Below are 19,589 nucleotides of genomic sequence, written 5' to 3' on the forward strand. Positions count from 1 at the left end.
CATTGCAGTATGTTTTGTCTCAAACAGTAATAGAGAGGAGTGGGAATTCATAGTTAACATCAGGGTGTGTAATAGGTGTATAGAAGCAGAGGTCAAGGTACTGGAAAATATGCTCGAGAAAGAAATCAAACTCCTGATTTTGCAGGGCCATCTCTGTTTCTTCCGCCCTCCCCCCCCCCAAAAAAGAAAATATTATTATTATTATTTTTAGAAAACAACCCTCAGCTTGTCCAATTTCTGTCATGTTCTCCAGATTGCATGCCCTCCTTTAGACACTGTGGCAGATGGCTGTGCAGGTACCAAGCACCCTACAGAAGTACATCATTAATCTTCACATATGATAACTTGATTATTATATACAAATTCCCACAGTGAGATGAGTGCTTGAAACACCCACACAGCATAATCTGTTCGTTTTCACACTCTAGCAAGTTTAACAACGGAGCCTGTTCCTTTCTCCTTCAGATAAAAGTGATAAATGGTGAGCTATGAGCATGCCGGCAAATATAACTCCCATCAGATACCCGAACTAGATATCTGCAATCAGCCAGAGGGGTTGCCTGCTTCTCACTTTGCTGTTGTTGCACATGTTGTCCACTGAAACTCAGTTAATTCGTTCTGTGAAGTCCCATCAGCAAAGGGAGTAAATGTTTTTGGACCATATGCTTATGCTAAGCTTTTTTTTCTGTTTATGAGGCAGACAAAGGATTGTAATGTGGTGGCGTCCAAGCTCATGTTCCTTCTTGATGACTTGCTGTGGGTGCTGACTGATTCTCAGCTGAAGGCCATGATGAAGTATGCAGAGTCCTTGAGTGAAGCCATGGAGAAGTCAGCCCAGCAAAGGAAAAGTTTGGCTCCTGAACCTGTCCATGTAAGCAGCTCTTCCTTACATGCTATGATGGTGTTCGGTAAACAGCAAAGACATTAGTGAAGAAGCTTTTACTGGGCATAGAATTTTCTGTCACTGTCAGGTGGCTGCCCTTTCGTTTTTCACATAGTGGCCACTGCAGAGATTTTGATTGCTGAGGAACAAAACATATTAAATAGAAATGGACAGTTCTACCATCTATTTTCTGCCACATTTTTTTAAAAAGCCCTCTTGAGACCTCTTCTTCAAATGTTTCATGTGAAATAGTTACGATCATTCCCCTGCTTCAGTGCATTGGTATCACTCTTATGCCCCTTCCCTCATGTTCTCTCTTTAAACCACCCATTAAATTACACTAATTGCCTTTTAAAATCTTTATTAACTTGGTGTTGAGATAGCATAAGTCAGGCATCCCCAAACTCGGCCCTCCAGATGTTTTGGGACTACAATTCCCATCATCCCTGGCCACTGGTCCTGTTAGCTAGGGATGATTGGAGTTGTAGTCCCGAAACAGCCGGAGGGCCAAGTTTGGGGATACTTAGCATAAGCAGTTTGTGCTCAAGATGATCCAATTTTATTTTCCATAGTAACTTTCAAACTGACTTCCGAAAGAACATCCCACAGATTTTTGGCTCAGTAATTATGAGGAGATGTAAAGTCAGTGAAGAGAAGAGATGGGAAGAGCTTTAGAGAAGGGTAGATTTGTACTCAAACTGATGAAATTCAGAGGAGTGGTAGTAATAATAACAATATACATGAGAATAAAAGAAGATGTTTGCTGGATCAGACCAAAGGCTCATCTAGTCCAGCATCCTGGTCTAGCAGTGGCCAGTCAGATGCCTATGAAAGCCCATGAGCAAAGTAGCCCTCCCTCCAGTTGTGATTCCTAGCAACTGGTATTTAGAGTTATACTCCTTCCAATACTGGAGGTAGTATGCAGTCATCCTAGTGAGTAGCCTTTGGTAGCTTTATCCTCCAGGAATTTGTCAAAACCAGCAGTGGTGAACCACCAGCCTGGGTGCCTAGCTAGACTCATCTCCTAGTGCTAATATGAACGATGAGAGAAATACTGCCTGATCTTTAAATAGCAAGGCTAAAAGGCAACATTTCTACCTATCCTGAAGATTCCTCTTTGGTATCCCTCATTTGAATTCATGCTGCAGGTGAAAAGGAAGAGCCAAGGGTGTGAAGGAACAATCTTCATTGAATGAGACATTTTCAAAGCCTCACCCACCCCATATTAAATTCCTTTTCCAGTAGAGCACCCTTTGGAGTTGTTGTTGTTGTTTTTAGTATAATCTGTGTTGTATCCTTCCTCGTAAAATATAAATCCATTGTTTCACCTTAGTATAGGCCTAGGCTTAATTTCTCTGTTTTAGATCACACCTCCAGCTCCGAGTGCTCAACAGTCCTGGGCTCAGTCATTGGGGAACAGCCACAAAGTGATCAGCCAGTACTTCGAGAAACATGATATGAAAGAGTCTTCCTACCACCTTCTCATCTCCCGTCTAGACCTTCACATCTGTGATGATAGTCACACCCGAGAGACAGGTACCCAAACATAAACTGAGATGAGGAGAAGCTAAAATTCTCTTTCCTTATTCCCTTCCTCCCCTCCCCATCTTTTCTCATGTGTCTATCCATTGCATGGTCTTAATTTTTGAGATGTAAAGTTTTGCAATTGAAAAGCTGCATTTTATAAATGTTGTAAGCTGTTATGGGGAGTCTAGTTAAAAAAAAAGCAGGTTACAAGACTATATAAAAACTATATGATGAGAGACTTCTTACAGGCATCAGTGAGGCAGTAATCGTGGTCCACTCTTAATACTGTGATACAGTCCAGAAGTGCCTAAGAGCAAAACTACATATTTTGAGGGGAAACATGAGGTTCCCAGCCCTTTGTTTTTCCCTTAAGGCAAATTATGCAAGAGGCACTTCCAGAGAAAATTGGTGGGTGGGACAAAGTGCTTTACTCTTACTCCAGTTATTTATTATTCTCTGCCACTGATCTTCCTCACATATTTTTAATCATTTCTCATCCACTCCCAAATCAGGCTTTGAAACCATAAGTATGTTTGGGCTGAAGGAAGAATAAACAAGGTGGGGATAATATCTAAGCACCCCTTTCCTGCCCTATTATGCTCCCTGACAAATTACCATTCTACTGTGCTAGCAAACATGAGCGTGGGGATCTGTTTTTGCTGAGGTAATGTGTAGTTCCATCCTGAAATTTTCATTTTTATTTTGAGCTGAAGTAACCAGACAGGTTTGGATGGTTTTCTGAGGACACTGGTGGAAGTTGAAAAGCAATTTACATAAGCAAATAGAACAGACTCTTGATCTTATTGAAAAGAACTTGATTGCTTCCAAATTCATCTGGTCTCTTATGACTTTTGAATCCTGGCTGGGAAAATCTGGAATAATTCAACTAAATTAATCTGAAGTCACTGGGTGAATTTTCTCTTGAGTTTTCTGGTGATCTTCTCTACTTGAAACAATTTCTACCTCCTTGAGGAACCATCTTGTTATTTTGGTTTGTCCTAGTTTTAATCCTATTCCCGGGTGGGTGTTCTTAATCTGCAGTGGTTGCTATTGTTACTATTCAGTGGTACCTTGGTTTACAAACTTAATTCGTTCCGGAAGTCCGTTCTTAAACCAATGCGTGCTTTCCCATAGCAGCAGGGGACTCAATTTACAAATGGAACACACTCAACAGGAAGTGGAACATGTTCTGCTTCCAAGGCAAAGTCCACAAACCAAAACCCCTACTTCCGGGTTTGCAGCATTCTTAATCCAAGCTGTTCATAAACTAAGCTGTTCTTAAAACCAAGGTATCACTGTATATCCCTTTTCCCCACATCACTGACAGACTTTTTATTATTAGAATAACATGTCTCAAAAATATGTAGTTGGTTCTTTTACCTGAGTGCTATTTCTTCAGCATTATTCAAATTTGTTTTCTTTGTTTCATTTCTCACAGTTAGTGCATATTTTCAAGCAATTTCATTAGCTACAGCCGTGTAGATGTTTGAGAAACTAGTATCTCTATCCAGTGGCACTAGAGGCCCAGTATATATGTTTAATACTGCGTAATGTCTGTATATTGGATGAATTTTGTTGTCAGGGCCAGTGATAATAGGTTAGATTATCTGTGAGACAGATTTTTTAAAAAAGATGTTTGAACTGTGTTCTTTAGAAAGCTTCCCTAAGGTGGCTTACAATAAAATATATAAATGTGTATTGGACCACACATCTTTAGGGCTCAGCAAGCCTTTCCATTACAACAGGTGAAAGCTGATCCACACAAGCCACTGATTCACATAGATTTATCAATTAACAATCCCAGAGGATGTCAGGAGCCAGTGAACTGCTCTGGAAGTTGTCCAGAGTGGCTGTATTATTGGCTGTTAATCCACTCCTCTGGAAGCAGTCAGAATATAGGCAGAATCGCAAGGAGTGACAATTTTGTAGTGTAAAAAGAAGGACAGAATCCCTGCTGGTGAAGAACTTGTCTTCTCCAAAGCGTTGGAGTGGTTATAGCACTGTGATCTGGCGTCAGCTTCAGCCTTTATGAGGATGCTGGACTCAAAGGTATCATTCAAAGAAGAATGCTCACCTGCACAGTTTGTTTCCTATTCTCCTGATGTAAAAGACTGAAGTTTTTTTGGTTTTTTCATTTTACCATAGGTGCTTCCAAACATGGAATAATGGGAGGTGCAATGCAGCTAACATTTAGGAGGTTGGCCTTTGACTATTATCCTTTCCACTGGGCAGGTAAGAACGTTCTGTGAGTCTCATTTGTAATTTAAACACAGTTAATGACTAAGAACTGGAATTTTAGTCAGTCTACCTCAATTTAGTTTTGTCAGTGTGCTGCTGCAATAAACTTCTCCAGTACCAACATTATCCTATCACCACCATGGAATGGATAGGGAGAGGAAGGAAGGTACACAAAAGATGTGTGGAAAGGCATACATGGTCTTTCTGACTGAGGTTTGTGGGTTGTTTTTAGCAGGGTTCAATGTGCAGAACATTGCTGAGGTTGCACTAATTGCAACAACATTCTTCATAGCCGTCATAATACCAAGGAGCAGAATATAGTTAATCCAGTGTGCAACAAATTAGTAAAGGTTGTACTTTCATTGTGCTAAAAATTGTGCAGAAATTCCCTAACATACAACAATGAGCAGAGATACAGCTTTGAAAAGCTTTCCAATTTGAAACCCAAATGGCAAAATTTGTTCACCTGTGATGAGTGGTACTAAAAGGAGACTATCACATGGACACAAACTCTCCCATCTGAAAGCTGAATTATGCCACTAACAAGGAAAACGAATGCTTTGGCTGTTTGAGGAAGGTTGTGCAGAGTACAGTAGAGCATTTGCAGAATGGATCATTGTGCAGTTGAGAGACAATGGTCTTTTCAATATTAACCTACTGTATTATTCAGGAGACAGCTGCAAACACTGGGTGCAGTATTGTGAGGCCATGGAAACCCGGGAACAGTGGGCAGAAAAGCTGGTGAACGAATTCCAAAGCAAGATGGCAAAACATGGTGAAAAAATAAGCTCTGCCTTCTCCAAAACCACAGGAAAAGATTCTCCCTTCAAAAAGAGACCAGGTAACACAAAATACATATCTTTCATACTTGCTTAATTATGAATTCACCAACTTCTGGAGGCTTTTGAGAAGACATGTGACCCTCAAAATATGGGTAACCCTGTGTTCTGTAAACTGCTGTTGAATCCTCTACCTGGCACAGTTCTACAGCTACTAATGTGCCATGTTGAACATTGTAAAAGTTAGGTCTGAGACCAGAATAAAACAAAGGTGACACCTAAAATAATGTCCTTACCGGTTTAATTCTGGAAAGATTTCTGAATAGAGTTCCACAAACCAACTTGCCAGGTCAGCTGTGTCAACAGCCTCCTCCCTCCTTTCCCAAGTACCGTATATTCTGGCGTATAAGACAACTGGGCGTATAAGACAACCCCCAACTTTTCCAGTTAAAATACAGAGTTTGGGATATACTCGCTGTATAAGAAATACTACCCAGTGTATAAGACGACCCCCGACCTTTGAGAAGATTTTCCTGGGTTAAAAAGTAGTCTTATACGCAGGAATATACAGTAACCATCTAAGGTAAGACTTGGGGCCAACAGTTGTTCCAAGCTGCACCACCTCTTCTTGCCCCCAAGCCATTGGCTGTTGTTGGGTGGAAGAAGGTAGTGATCTCTGCAAGAAAATCACCTTTCCTTTTGGGGAGGGGAGAGGAAAATTTACTTCCCTCCACCAACATTGTAGCATAGTGGAGTGGTAGAGGTTTGGCAGTGAGTCTTTCTCATCCACCGCCTTATTGGCCACCTTGTGGCAAAAGAGAACAAACCAAGTTTCATGACACACCATGCATTTTGTTTGAGGTTTACTAGGAAAAGAGTGGTTTCAATTCCTACCTACTTTGTTTCCTCTTGGGTCTGGAAGTTGAGGGAGATTGTGTGCAGAGGGTATACTGCTGCTGCCTCCCTACCTGAATATAATTAGGGTGAATGAGCATTCTTTTGTGGGTGTGGGAATCTGTTGCTGCAATTTATAGTGCAATCATTGAGTTCCTGCTCTAGACCACTTGAGAAAATTAGGACTTCCCCAGCACTTGTGCAGGCATTGGGAAAGGGGGAAGTGGTGCAAGTAACTCCAATGTTTTTCCTTCTGCAAAGTGTAGTGCAAAGTGAGAGCAAAGTTTCTGCCCTTTCTCTGAAACCTCTGGCATGTGCTGAAAATGAGAGGGGTGACTGCGCTGGTCCAAGATGCTTTGCTGCCTGAAGTAGGACCCAAATGGTCCTCCCTGGCTAGGGCCAACACTTTAAAAAAGTTTTGTTGCATCACTCAGACACCAATTCCTGCCTCTCTGTTTTTCTCCCTCCCCAAATGCTACATTAATGGGAGTAGTCAGTGGCCATGATAAATAATAGCTGGGAAGTCAAGCCACAATCCCTGCTTTTGAGTTTTCACCAAAGTCCCTGAATCTAGAGTAGTGGGCAGGGTTTCCAAGAACCATGATTGGTTTCATTTTTAAGTACAAATTATTGATTGGAAGAGCCTACTGTGTTTTCTCAAAGTATTACATTTTTTCCCATGCTATATTACCTGCTTCGAAGCCAATGTTCCATCTCAATACAGAATTGGTGGGGGGGCAAGGACTATCTTGTTAAATTTAGTGTTTGAAATGTAATTTTGCCTGTTCTGATGACTAAAAAATGTCTTTAAGATGGTCTTTCTAGTCCTCAAACAAGCTCACCAGAGAAAGGGATCCCTCAAGCAAGCATGCCATCACCTATCCTATTTGGACTCCAGCGGCCTGCGTGGAATAGACTCCGATCCAGCTGTGTGGTTGTCCGAGTTGATGATTTGGATATTCATCAGGTACAGTTATTGATAGATAATCTGCTGCCACATTGTTACTTGCTCATTCTTCCTGACTTGTGAACCAAACCATAGGTTCAGACACTTGCTCACTTCTTTCTGCTTTTTAAAGTACAAATGCCCAATACATGTTCGTTTTTTTTATTTGATCTTAAACAATAGCAGCACAAATGTTCTGTGGCTGAAAGTAGGCCTCTTAGTAAATATTTTTTCCAATCTAAGCTGCTGCCTTTGTTACCACATATTCTGGTGTTTTGTTTTGTTTTGTTTTTCAAAGAACCAAATAGATGATTACTCTGCCTCAAAGAGAGAAAATATACTACTGTAATATGGTCATATAGTATGGTATATCATTTTTTGCTATCAACTTGTTTGTGCTCACATGGTTTTCAGCTTCAGGGCTCTTAATTTTTGAGATTCTAGATTGAAATAGTGCTTCAGAGAAACAGTTCTTCTGTCTTTTAGATCTTGGGCACCACAAGGCCAAACCACTGTCTTTTATACACTGTCTTCTAATGTCTTCAGACAGTCATTATTTTTACTCTTGAGTGAGAATCTACAACTCCTTGTTTTTCAGGTTTCCACAGCTGGACAACATAGTAAGAAACCCTCAACCCTGCTCTCATGTAGAAGGAAACTGCTGAATCTTCCTGATCATACCTCAGCCATTCATATTGAGTTCACTGAGTACTACTTCCCAGACAATCCAGATTTTCCAGGTAACTATTCTACATCTCCTCAGGAGCTTATAGGCCAAACTAGATGATAAATTACCTCCATATCTGTGTACTTGAATGCAACATTTTTATAATACAAATTGCCAGCATGAAGAGTATAATTCCTTTGCCCACTGCTATTGTCTCAGTTCAAATCAGTGCAAAGAAATAGAAGCTCCACAATGTGGGAAAGCCCCATGTTATTAACCCAACATAAAATACTCTTATGAGCATACACCTAAAGCACATGGGCATTACAGCCACATATGACTTCTGGAAGTGTAAACTGCCACAAGCAGGCCTAGCCCAACTCTTTTGGAACTGCCCAGTATCAAACCCTTCTGGAAATGAGAATAATTTGGTGCTGGACAAAACCATGTCAAAAGGAGACACCCTGCGGCGACATACCTGTCAGGTGAAGCTTATCAAAAGGTCAAGATGGATGGTTCCACACTAGCAACAAAACGAATAATCGTCCAACACTGGAAAGCCTGGGCCACACTAAGCACAGAAAACTCGATCCGAGACCTCCTGCAACTAGCAAGCCTTCAGAAAATTCTAATCCATAAACTACTTAAAGAGTTCAGCTTCCAAGAGATTTGGAGTACATTTTTGGAACTATTCACTGAGTAATACCCACAGGCAGAAGAAGTGGGGGGACACCACTTCCAGCCTAACAGGTGTTCGCAGAGAACCCCAACACAGCACTGACACTCATTAATCCGAACGGTGTGATTCTGAACAGTGTTGTTGTTGTTTAGTCGTTTAGTCGTGTCCGACTCTTCGTGACCCCATGGACCATAGCACGCCAGGCACTCCTGTCTTGCACTGCCTCCCGCAATTTGGTCAAACTCATGTTCGTAGCTTCGAGAACACTGTCCAACCATCTTGTCCTCTGTCGTCCCCTTCTCCTAGTGCCCTCAATCTTTCCCAACATCAGGGTCTTTTCCAAGGATTCTTCTCTTCTCATGAGGTGGCCAAAGTATTGGAGCCTGAGCTTCACGATCTGTCCTTCCAGGGAGCACTCAGGGCTGATTTCCTTAAGAATGGATAGGTTTGATCTTCTTGCAGTCCATGGGACTCTCAAGAGTCTCCTCCAGCACCATAATTCAAAAGCATCAATTCTTCGGCGATCAGCCTTCTTTATGGTGTATAACACACCAAACAACTGGACATTGGAAATTAAAATGCTGTAACTATAAAGATGGGGTACAGGAGGGTAGAGGGAGGGAGGAGAACTACCTAGAGTGTGTGTATGTGGAATAAGAAACTCTACTGAGAAAACCCTAAGAAACTATAGATTTTTTAAATGGTGGCAGTTAGCATATGAAAGACTTCTGTTAACTTCAGTGGGAGCTTCCCCCCCCCCAATGCAAATGCTTGGAGTGGGAGAAATCAATCTGAACTGAGACCATTGTTGGGAGACAAAGGGTTAAATTTTAAAACCTCCCACACCAGGGTCCTGATCCACATTGGGGTGTTTATGTGCCAGCACTGGTATTTTGTATAAAACAAAAGAAGCACCTTAGCTCTATGGTGGGACACATGGTTTGCCTACAAAAGGTGTCCAGTTTAATGTCCAGGTAGGACTGGGAAAGGACTCCTATGTTCCTTAGAAAATAACTACACTTCAGGCCAGGGCAGAGAAATGGAGCTAACTTGTGGTATAGTTTGGCTCTGTTTCTCTAATTTACAATATTGTTTCTCTATTTGCTTTTGCACTCTGGGGAAGCTGATCCTGTATCTTTCTGCAGGTTTGGAAATTTGCCTTAAGAAAGCCTATGAGGAAATTGAGGAATCCCAACGTTAGTTTGGTCATCAGAGATGAGAGAAATCTTCCTAGCTCAGTTCTCCTTTTTTAAAAAAAAAATGTATGAAGAAAATGTGATACCACTTCTTGTTTCTTCAAACCATTCCAACCCTTTGGAATAAACTGTTTCAGTAAATAAGAAATGACATCACATTTTCACCCAGCCAGCAGAGAGGGAGAAATGAAGTGCCAGAAGGCTGTTGTCCCAATGCAGATTAGATTAGAAACTCCCCATCACCAGTCTAGCTGCTGGATTCTGGATTAGTTGTAGTTTCCGGGTCACCTTCAAAGGTAGCCCCACATAGAGCGCATTGCAGTAGTCCAAGCGAGAGATAACTAGAGCATGCACCACTCTGGTGAGACAGTCTGCAGGCAGGTAGGGTCTCCGCCTGCGTACCAGATGGAGCTGATAAACAGCTGCCCTGGATACAGAATTGACCTGCGCCTCCATGGACAGCTGTGAGTCCAGAATGACTCCCAGGCTGCGCACCTGGTCCTTCAGGGGCACAGTTACCCCATTCAGGACCAGGGAGTCCTCCACACCTGCCCGCCTCCTGTCCCCCCCACAAACAGTACTTCTGTCTTGTCAGGATTCAACCTCAATCTGTTAGCCGCCATCCATCCTCCAACCGCCTCCAGGCACTCACACAGGACCTTCACTGCCTTCACTGGTTCTTATTTGAAGGAGTGGTACATGGAGTAATCAAGACGATAGAGATTGCCAGAGAGGCCCAGAATGCATCTGATGGATTTAAACTGGAAAAAGAATGGCAGGGCCATAGTAATAGGCCCTTATAGAACCGTAAGATATTTCAAAATGGATTGTTGTAAGAGGCCAGATACTGAATTAGATGCTGTGTTGTAACACACATGCAGCTCTTAACCCCCACACTTCTTTATCTAGTGCTGCCAAAACTCCTGGAAGGCTAACTTGTCCTTTTTTCATTCTCTCTAGTCCCATGCCCAAACTTGTACCTGCAGCTGAATGGTTTGATATTCACCTTGGACACAGTAAGCATGCTTTGGGTGAACTTGTTTTGCCTTGATCTCTATCGCAGCTTACAGCAATTCAAAGCTATATACAAACTAGAGAATTCTGGCAAGAAGGATGAGCACATTGATGTCAGACTGGATGGCTTCATGCTCAAGGTATTTTCTTCTGCTCTGGTAAAAGGGATGTCATGAGACAAGGAGGGTGGGTGGGTGGGTGAGGGGAACGACTTCTGGCTTTTTGAAATTATAGTTTTGCTATTTATCCTTCTCTATGCAACTTGTGGAAGGCTGGCAGCTTTCACTGGTGCTATAATTGAGCCAAATCATGAAAGTCCCTAGTTAAAAGGAAACTACTAGTGGTTCAGTAATCAGAATATGTAGCACAGTATAGAATATTTGGAGGACATCAAGTTGGGGAAGGCTGGCTCAGAGCCTTCTCACCAGTTGCACTAAAATTCTTTTACCAAACACTACTATAGTTCCTTCAGTGTGCTAAACCAGATCAATTTCTGACTCAGCCATGAAATTATTTAAAAAGCATCTTTTTTTATTAACACCTGCCAAAGAAGGGATCTGTTATGTTTTCAAGCTGAGGATATAGGATAGTGTGCATGTCTTTGTTGATTATTTTTTGTCTTTCCCACTTCCCCCCTAATTGTTGTAGCTAAACATCCCAGTGGAGAAGAAAGTGGTTGATCACCGGGACCGCCCCCAATGCCTATCCATTCACGCATCAGAAATAACAGCTACCAACACAAGGCATGCTCCACACTGCAGTTGTTTAGCCCTCCAGAACCTGTTCCGTAAATTTGCTGCTTCAGAATTCTTCCACTCCAGCTACACCCAGTTCCCTAAATTTCAGGATAACTTCAGCCTCCTGCACACCCTCTTTTTACGTCATGCTTACCAAGTGGACACTAAAGCCCAGAAATGTGCAGACTTTCCCCTTTCCCCCGGCAAGTCCTCCGCTTCCGAAGACCTTTGGTCTTTCAATTTTGCTGAGCTCTCGTTGGACTTTGAGGGAGCAAAGAGCTCAAAAGGCAAAGCCCTTAACTTTATCAACCCATTTCCACTCTGTGTCTGGGCCTGCCTCCCAAAGAGATGGGAGGTAGCTCAAGCATCAGTGCCGCGTGTCTCTTCTGCCTCACCAGCTAAAATCAAACCTTCCGCTAGCTTTAGTAATCATGCCAAACATCAGCACCTTTCCAGAGAAGAGCTGTTCTGCCAAAGATCGAAGACTGAGCAGGATTTGAAAAGCATCTACCTCGCCCCAGAGACAAAGGAAGTCTTGGAAGAAGAAAACCACATTGTTAATGGTGAAGGAAATGTTGATGATGTGGAAGTATCTGCAGATGTCCATGTTCTTCTGTATTCAAGTGCACACGTGAAGGTGCAACTCAACCACTACCAGTATTTGATGCTACTTAGGATGAAAGAGGTTCTGTTGACATTTCAAGAGCAGTTGACCCAAGACACTCAGGAAATAATTGGGTCCCCTCTAGATTCCATAACCACTTGTATGGGCATCATGTTCGGCAGTGCTGAGCTGGCCTTGCTAATGCATCCTACTCCAGATTCTGCATTGGAACCTAAGTCTCTTGACTCAGATACTACAAGCCTTATAGAATCTGAACTCTCCCCCTCAGAGAGCAGGGAGAGACTGGTTGCTGAAGGTGGAGAGCTGAGATTGGACGCTAGCTCAGAGAAGGATGATGGCAGCCCCACGAAAGTTCTAGAAGATAGTGGAATTGAGAACACAGATGGTGTGGTGGCATTGCAAGATGAAATGCTAAAATCCCAGAGTGATGGAGCCCTAGTAGGTGAAACTACAGTAGAAAGAGGTCCTATAGAAGAAGCACATGAAGCTGAAGAAGTCCTTGGTGCAGAAAGACCAAGTGAGCTTGAAAATCTTTCTCCGACTCCTCAAGGTCTTCCTTCTAGCCCATCTTCCTTTGTAGATCCTTTAGGTGGCATACAAGTCTCTCTAAATGGACAAGAGGAGCTAATCCCTCTGAAAAGCATGGAGCTGGAGTTATCTAGTGCACTGCATATAACTAAGGGTGCCACCAAGGAAGCCTTGCATGTGACCATGGACCTCACCAAAGAGGCTATGTCAATGACAAAAGATGCTTTCAGCTTAAGTAGGGAAAAGATGGCCTCCACGATGCAGAAAATGTTTGTCCACCCCCAAATTAAGTGAGTAATTTTCTAATCACCTATATAGCCATTCTGTGCTATGATAGTGGATTTTCACACCTGTGTTTTCTTTATAGTGTTGGGAATAGTTTTGTGGAAAGTAGAATAAATGCCAGATAAACCAGTCTTATTTTGCCGGATACAGAAATCAAAAGTCTCCACATTTCTTGAATTTTTTTTTCATTCAAAGTACACTCAATTCCAAGGTAGATCGTCACCTGGGCAGGGATATGCAGATGATTGAGCTAGCCTATGAAGATGGGGAAATGGCTCAGTTCTCAATGGCTGCCACTGACTTTTGTGAGAAAAAACATGTAACAATTTGGGATTTACCAGAGAGTGGACAAAGCCTGACCTTCATCCCCAGACACTTGGGTCACTGGAATAGGAGGTAGAATCAGCCTCTAGCCAGAGGTGGGGGCCATTAGCCCTCCAGATATTGTTGTACTAGCGCTCAAATGATACCTGACCATGGGCATTGCTGTCTGGCCCTGATGGGACTTGTATTCTGTAGGACTCCCTGGGGTAGCTCAGTCTGTAGAGCACAAGATGCTTAATCTCAGGGTTGTGGGTTCTAGCCCCAAGTTGGTCAAAAGATCCCTGCCTTGGAGGGGGTTGGACTAGATGACCCTTGTGCACTTTCCCAACACTACAGTTCTATTATTCTAATATCTGGAGAGCCACAGGTTCCCTCGCCAGCTCTACCCCACTAGTGTCCTCAAATGCACCTTCTTTATCTTGCTCATATGTAAGCAAGTGGTTCCCAGTAAAGCACTGCATAGGAATAATGTCAAGATGGCCACGAAAGAAAAATGTGGGTCCACCCAGTTCTGACAGTAGAAGGCTTAGCTTGCAATAACGGAAGGCTGTGGGCAGGGAGTTCAATTTATTTCTTTGTACAAAACACCTTGTGCCACACTTCCTCCAATATATAGTGCCTCTTACTACCGGTATGTACCAGCTATCATAACGATGGGCATCTTTCAATATAGTTTTGCATCTAATCCAGTAATACCAAAGAGCTTTGATCTGTGCTGCTTGTTAGGGATCCCACGCCGAAGACTGAAGAAGGGCCGTTGACTCCAGTGGGAGGCAGTAGTGGACGAATGCGCTTCTTCTCCATGAAAAGGACTCCCTCCCAACATTCCTTTGATACCAACTCTCTAGATGGCAGTGGTCCTGAAGATAGGTTGTCGGTGGATAGCGATGGCAGTGATGGTTTTATGATGGTTATAGAATCTGGTAATGAGAATTAACTTGCACTTTCTTTCCCCTTATGAATTCATCAAACAAGTTATAAAATACTTGCGTTTTTTTACTTGAGGGTATGAAATACCTAAAGGTTTCAGCAGATTTGTACAAAAACAGCATTTGTGTAATTAAAAGACACTTTTAATAACTGGGTGGGATGGATTGTGGGAAGTTCATCGTAGAATTGGTGCAGTGGTGTTTGGAGAAGGGGTTTCTAATGCAAACTGCAGGCTGGATCCAAGCTTAGCTTTTGGTGAATGGAAGGGCTCCTTCTACCCATTGAAGTCTTTTGATCCTGTGGAGATATCCTCCTGGCAATTTTAATCTATTTCCCCTTCCCCTTGCAACTCCCTATGTCTCCCAGAAATATTCTCCAAAGGATTGGAGATATTATGGAACAGCATGGGGAGTGGTGCTGAGCACTTCAGAAGGAAATAAGCAAAATTTGTCTCGCCTGCCTTCCACTAAAATGTTTGGTAAATTGCCTGGCACATAAGCTCTTACTTAGAAATGCAATTTTCCTTGTGGGGCATTTTTGTTTTTAAAATTAAGTCCAGTCCAAGTGTGTAGTCTTTTTAGATGTTTCAGGATTCTGACATTCCTGTAAGTGCTGTAAGAATTGTACAAAAGTGTAGGTCAAAACCTCTTAGCGAAAAGGTAGAGTAATTACTGAAGTTCTTGATTTTTCTTCAGAGTCTAGCATGGATCCTCTTACCCCTGGGCACATTCCCCAAGTCATTGATGATGCAGGCCACAGGTCAAGTCCAATGGCAGATGAGGAAAGAGAATCAACATATATCAACAGCTCAGCTTCTCCCAGTGGACCAGACTCCAGCCCCCAGGTGGTCAGATGTCATCCCTTTCTTGTTCTTTTAAATATTACTTCTTGACGAATTAGAGAGAGAGAGCAACTAGGCTGCAGCACTCATTTGTTCTATGGCTTGTTGTTTTAGGTATCTGCCTTCGTGCTGAAAATGAAAGAAGTAAACTGTGTGATAGAGACGAAAGGAGATGATATGGGACTTGCCCTTCAGGTTATGGAGCTAACTCCTGCACACCTAGGAAATCTAAGTATGTGGCAGTTTCTGCAAGGTGACTGCACAGGTATGTTACTGGCCAAGGTACAGTTCAGTAGCTTTGATGCATGTGCAGAGATCTGTTCATGCCTGTACAATACAATCAGGAGTCTTGGTGCATATGTGGGATGTTTGCCTTCCAGTCTTACATCGAAGAAGAAAAACCACTAATTTTTCCTTACAAACATCTCTGGGATATAGATCTACAACTCTGACTTCTAGGTTTTGTGATAGGTTTACACAAGTGTCCATCTTGCTCAGGTTTGTCAGCACTGACTGGCAGGAGTGTCCAGGGTTTCACGCCATGAGTCTTTTCCCAGCCCTATCTGAAAATGCCATATATTCAACCTGACACATTCTGTATGCAAAGCACATGTTCTACCACTGAGCTATGTCTCTTTCCCCAAGCTGAAGTATTATTCACTATTTCCTGTCTTTTCTACCAATAGCAGGCACATGATTCTGCTGAACAGTTAAAAAATTTTTAATGTGGGATATGTGTGGTGAAGAAGGCAGAAAAAGACTGGGGACGGGCAGTGGAATTTTATTTTTATTTTTTCAAAGTGATAGTGTGTCCTTATCCCTAATACTGTGTGTGTCAGGATGTGGTTAATGAGAGGTAAGGGACAATGCTAGATTTCAGAAGGAGGTGTAGATGTAAGACAGCAGTGTGATGTCTCTGGCAAAATTACATGGCTTCAGACTCTTAAAATGAATTATTTTAGTAGCACAAGTTTCCATTTTAAAAATGGAATTGAACTTAATGTAGGTCCCTTGTTGCCTATCCTTTGGCCACTAGAGGGCACAAGATATAATAGGATGGAATTAAGTTGGTAATATACTTGGAGGACGGGGTGTTCAAAAGAATAAGAGAGGGAACCTTAGTTTGAGAAGCCAGTTTTACAAAGCTCAGGGCGAGTTATCAAAGAGAGCTTTCATTTTGTATAAATAAAGCTGAATGCTTTAGATAATCAAATATACATAATTTTTCCATTAATATAAGACTGCTGAAAGCAAGAAAATATATCCAGTTAGATGCGAGCAAGCCCCATGGAACTCACTGGGGTTTACTTCTGTGTTTATGTTACAAGATTGCACTGTAAAATGTTTGGGGTCATATTAAATTATTCCATCTTCCATGTCTGTAGTTGTGGTTTCTATTAGGGAGGCTGATGATCCAAGGCAAAATTGATTTAATCTAGCTGCATGGAGCCTCTGAACAGTAATAGTGCCTTCCACTAGCTAAGGTGCGGCTACCCTTTGGCCCTTTCAGATCTCGCTGAACTACAGCTGTCTTCATCCCTGACCCCTTCCCCATGCTGATTGGGCTTGATAAGAATCAGAATAATCTAACAGCTTTTGTAGGACCACAGGTTTTCCATCCCTGGGCTAGCTGATAGAATTAATGGCATTAGTTATTGTAAGGGGAGATGATGGGAGAATGGTATTAACATTGTAAGCTATAGAATACTGCTGCTATAACCATCTTATACTTTTAGGAGAGCTAAACTCGGAGAGACCTCAAACCAGTGAAACTAGCCTGACCCAGCCTGAAGTGTCTTTACAATATGAGATAGGACCAAGTGCTGCAGTGCATTCACCTCTGGCTGTTCAGAATGGTTTTTTCCACGTGCTGATTCATAGCTATCATGCAGAGCTGCTGACATCCTTTGTTTCCAGCCTTGGACCCTTCCTTGAGGATGAGGTGATCCCTGAAGTTATTCCCATGAAGATTGAAATTGTGGACACCAAGATTACACTGAAGGTGAGTGTGTGTGTGTGTACATTAGCTTTAGAATGGATTGGGAGAAAGTGTAGATATTACTACGTATGTTCACATCTTCAAGTGTACAGAGGAACACGTATTGCTGAAAAAAGAATGAACATTCCTTCTGCAAAGGTACATCCTGCATCACTATCCTTTTAGTGTTCTTCAGGAATGTCAGTAAACATGTGAACGGGGATTACCTGGTAGACATTGTATTTTTAGTCTTCCACCCCCACCACCCCTACACTCTAACCCAGGCATCCCCAAACTTCGGCCCTCCAGATGTTTTGGACTACAATTCCCATCAACCCTGACCACTGGTCCTGTTAGCTAGGGATCATGGGAGTTGTAGGCCAAAACATCTGGAGGGCCACAGTTTGGGGGTGCCTGCTCTAACCCTATTAAGATAGAAACTTGGACCATGTGATAGAGCCGTCAGAATCCACCTCTTTGATGTTTTGTCATGTGTTATGCAACTAGCACTGTGAGTTGTTAAGAATTTAACAGGTGACCTCAGAATACTGCTAATTGCTCTTCATCCTGGGAACTGATAACAAGGGCATACTTAACTCATGACATCTGTCTTGTTCAGGTTTCTTGATGGCCTCTTTCAGCCTTGGAAAGGCAAGATACTGAAAATAAACAAATCTTGTGTGCTTTGCTTTCCACAGTTGTAATATAGGCTTTAAAATATTCCACCACCCTTTGTAAAATTCTGTATCATACAAGGTAAAAGGTAAAGGGGCCCCTGACCACCAGGTCCAGTCGTGTCTGACTCTGGGGTTGCGGCGCTCATCTCGCTCTATAGGCCGAGGGAGCCGGCGTTTGTCTGCAGACAGCTTCTGGGTCATGTGGCCAGCATGACAAAGCTGCTTCTGGCGAACCAGAGCAGTGCACGAAAACGCCATTTACCTTCCCGCCGGAGCGGTCCCTATTTATCTACTTGCACTTTGATGTGCTTTCGAACTGCTAGGTGGGCAGGAGCTGGGACCGAGCAACGGGAGCTCACCCCGTCGCAGGGATTCAAACCGCCGACCTTCTGATCAGCAAGCCCTAGACTCTGTGGTTTAACCCACAGCACCACCTGGGTCCAAAGGAACCCTTATTACCTGATTAGAGTGCAGTGGTATCTGAAGCAAAGGAAACTTTGGAGTATATCTTCTAAATCACTTCCGATATGTAATAAATGAAATTTTATAGGCCGAAATCCCCAGGACCATGCACAATCTAGCACACATAGGCAAAGTCTTTTAACTTTCCTATTTCAATTAGTCGCCATAAAAGCTGAATTCATATTTGTATGCCTGGGTCCTTTACCTTTAGCTTTTACATATCTGTAGTGGCATTGCACTACAGATGGCAGCAAAGAACTGCTGCCAAAAGTTAACTGCATCCTCCCTGCTCCCAGCCCACATACATGGAAGCATGGGCATCATTATATTCGGATCTGAGACTCATGGGATAGAGTGTGGAAATGCTTGCATTGATAATATGGTTTCTGCAAAAATCGGAGAGAATAATTTTTATAGTTAATATTCTTTGTTTTGCAGGATGACAGTCCTCGAATATACGCTACTTCTCCTGGTCCTGTGCCTTTAATCCTAGCAGTGGACCACATTGTTGTTTGTTGTGATGATGATGGAGTATTCTGTATAAAAGGTCAGTACCGTGAATGGCAGTAGCAGTGGCCAGAAGATGCTGCAGCTAAAACAGCTAAGCTTTCTAGAACCTTTAACCCACCCCACCTTCCTTTTTGTTGCTACTGGTACATTGAGATGATTTATATGACATTTAAGTGATGTGTAAAATATTTATTGGGAGACTAAAATTGCAATGTGCTGTTGGATATTGCTGCTCAGCCATTTCCCTCCCTTATCTTCAGTTTCTCATTCTGGGAAAAAAATGGAGGCTTTATCTTAACATCCACATCCTGCAGGTTATTTTATCATACTTGTGTTTTCTGCATGACTTTTCAGTTGCACAGGGGGAAGGATCTTCTATGCAGAAGAGGCTTCAGAAAGATCTTAAGAAACAGCGGAGAATTTCTGCAGTTTCAGCAGAAACCAGTGATGAACTTCAGGTATGCCATATCTGGGAGGGAAATACAAGCCCCTACCTACATATTTATTTCCTTGCTAATGTACTTACAAATATCAGCTCTTGTGTACTCATTTCTGCATATCTCAGTTTCAGTTCTCTTCCCTCTTTTCACATTTCTTTGCAGAAGCGAAGACAGCACCGTAGCATTTCTTGCAGAAACTGCTATCCGAAGCAGGATTTTGAATAGATACAATATAATATTTATATTCACCAGTTACCATTATAATGGAATAAATATTAATACATATATCAAACTGATTAAGAGTGTAACAGCTAACACTGATAGCAAGAAAAAAAGAGGAAAGAGCATTCTATTATAACCATCTTGCATTATGACTTCAAACACACTTCATCAACACAGTTGGTTCATGTTAATGTATGAATAATAGAA

General features: G+C 42.3%; 1 protein-coding gene across 2 annotated transcripts in view; it reads left to right on the forward strand.

The window, feature by feature from the left end:
• BLTP3A (bridge-like lipid transfer protein family member 3A) overlaps positions 1–19,589 on the forward strand; it is a 52,843-nt gene that overhangs the window by 26,671 nt on the left and 6,583 nt on the right. The window contains exons 7-20 of one of the 2 annotated variants that reach the window (XM_035122159.3): positions 701–871; positions 2,248–2,419; positions 4,556–4,642; positions 5,319–5,489; positions 7,134–7,288; positions 7,866–8,007; positions 10,770–10,963; positions 11,472–13,003; positions 14,049–14,245; positions 14,948–15,099; positions 15,208–15,358; positions 16,830–17,095; positions 18,649–18,757; positions 19,075–19,178. In XM_035122159.3, the coding sequence (XP_034978050.2) occupies positions 701–871; positions 2,248–2,419; positions 4,556–4,642; positions 5,319–5,489; positions 7,134–7,288; positions 7,866–8,007; positions 10,770–10,963; positions 11,472–13,003; positions 14,049–14,245; positions 14,948–15,099; positions 15,208–15,358; positions 16,830–17,095; positions 18,649–18,757; positions 19,075–19,178 (3,603 nt within the window). The remainder of the gene's footprint in view (positions 1–700; positions 872–2,247; positions 2,420–4,555; positions 4,643–5,318; positions 5,490–7,133; positions 7,289–7,865; positions 8,008–10,769; positions 10,964–11,471; positions 13,004–14,048; positions 14,246–14,947; positions 15,100–15,207; positions 15,359–16,829; positions 17,096–18,648; positions 18,758–19,074; positions 19,179–19,589) is intronic. The other variant, XM_035122160.3, reaches the window with a different exon arrangement.

This window comes from Zootoca vivipara, chromosome 7 (genome assembly GCF_965207765.1).
Source record: "Zootoca vivipara chromosome 7, rZooViv2.hap1.1, whole genome shotgun sequence".
Lineage (NCBI taxonomy): Eukaryota > Metazoa > Chordata > Lepidosauria > Squamata > Lacertidae > Zootoca > Zootoca vivipara.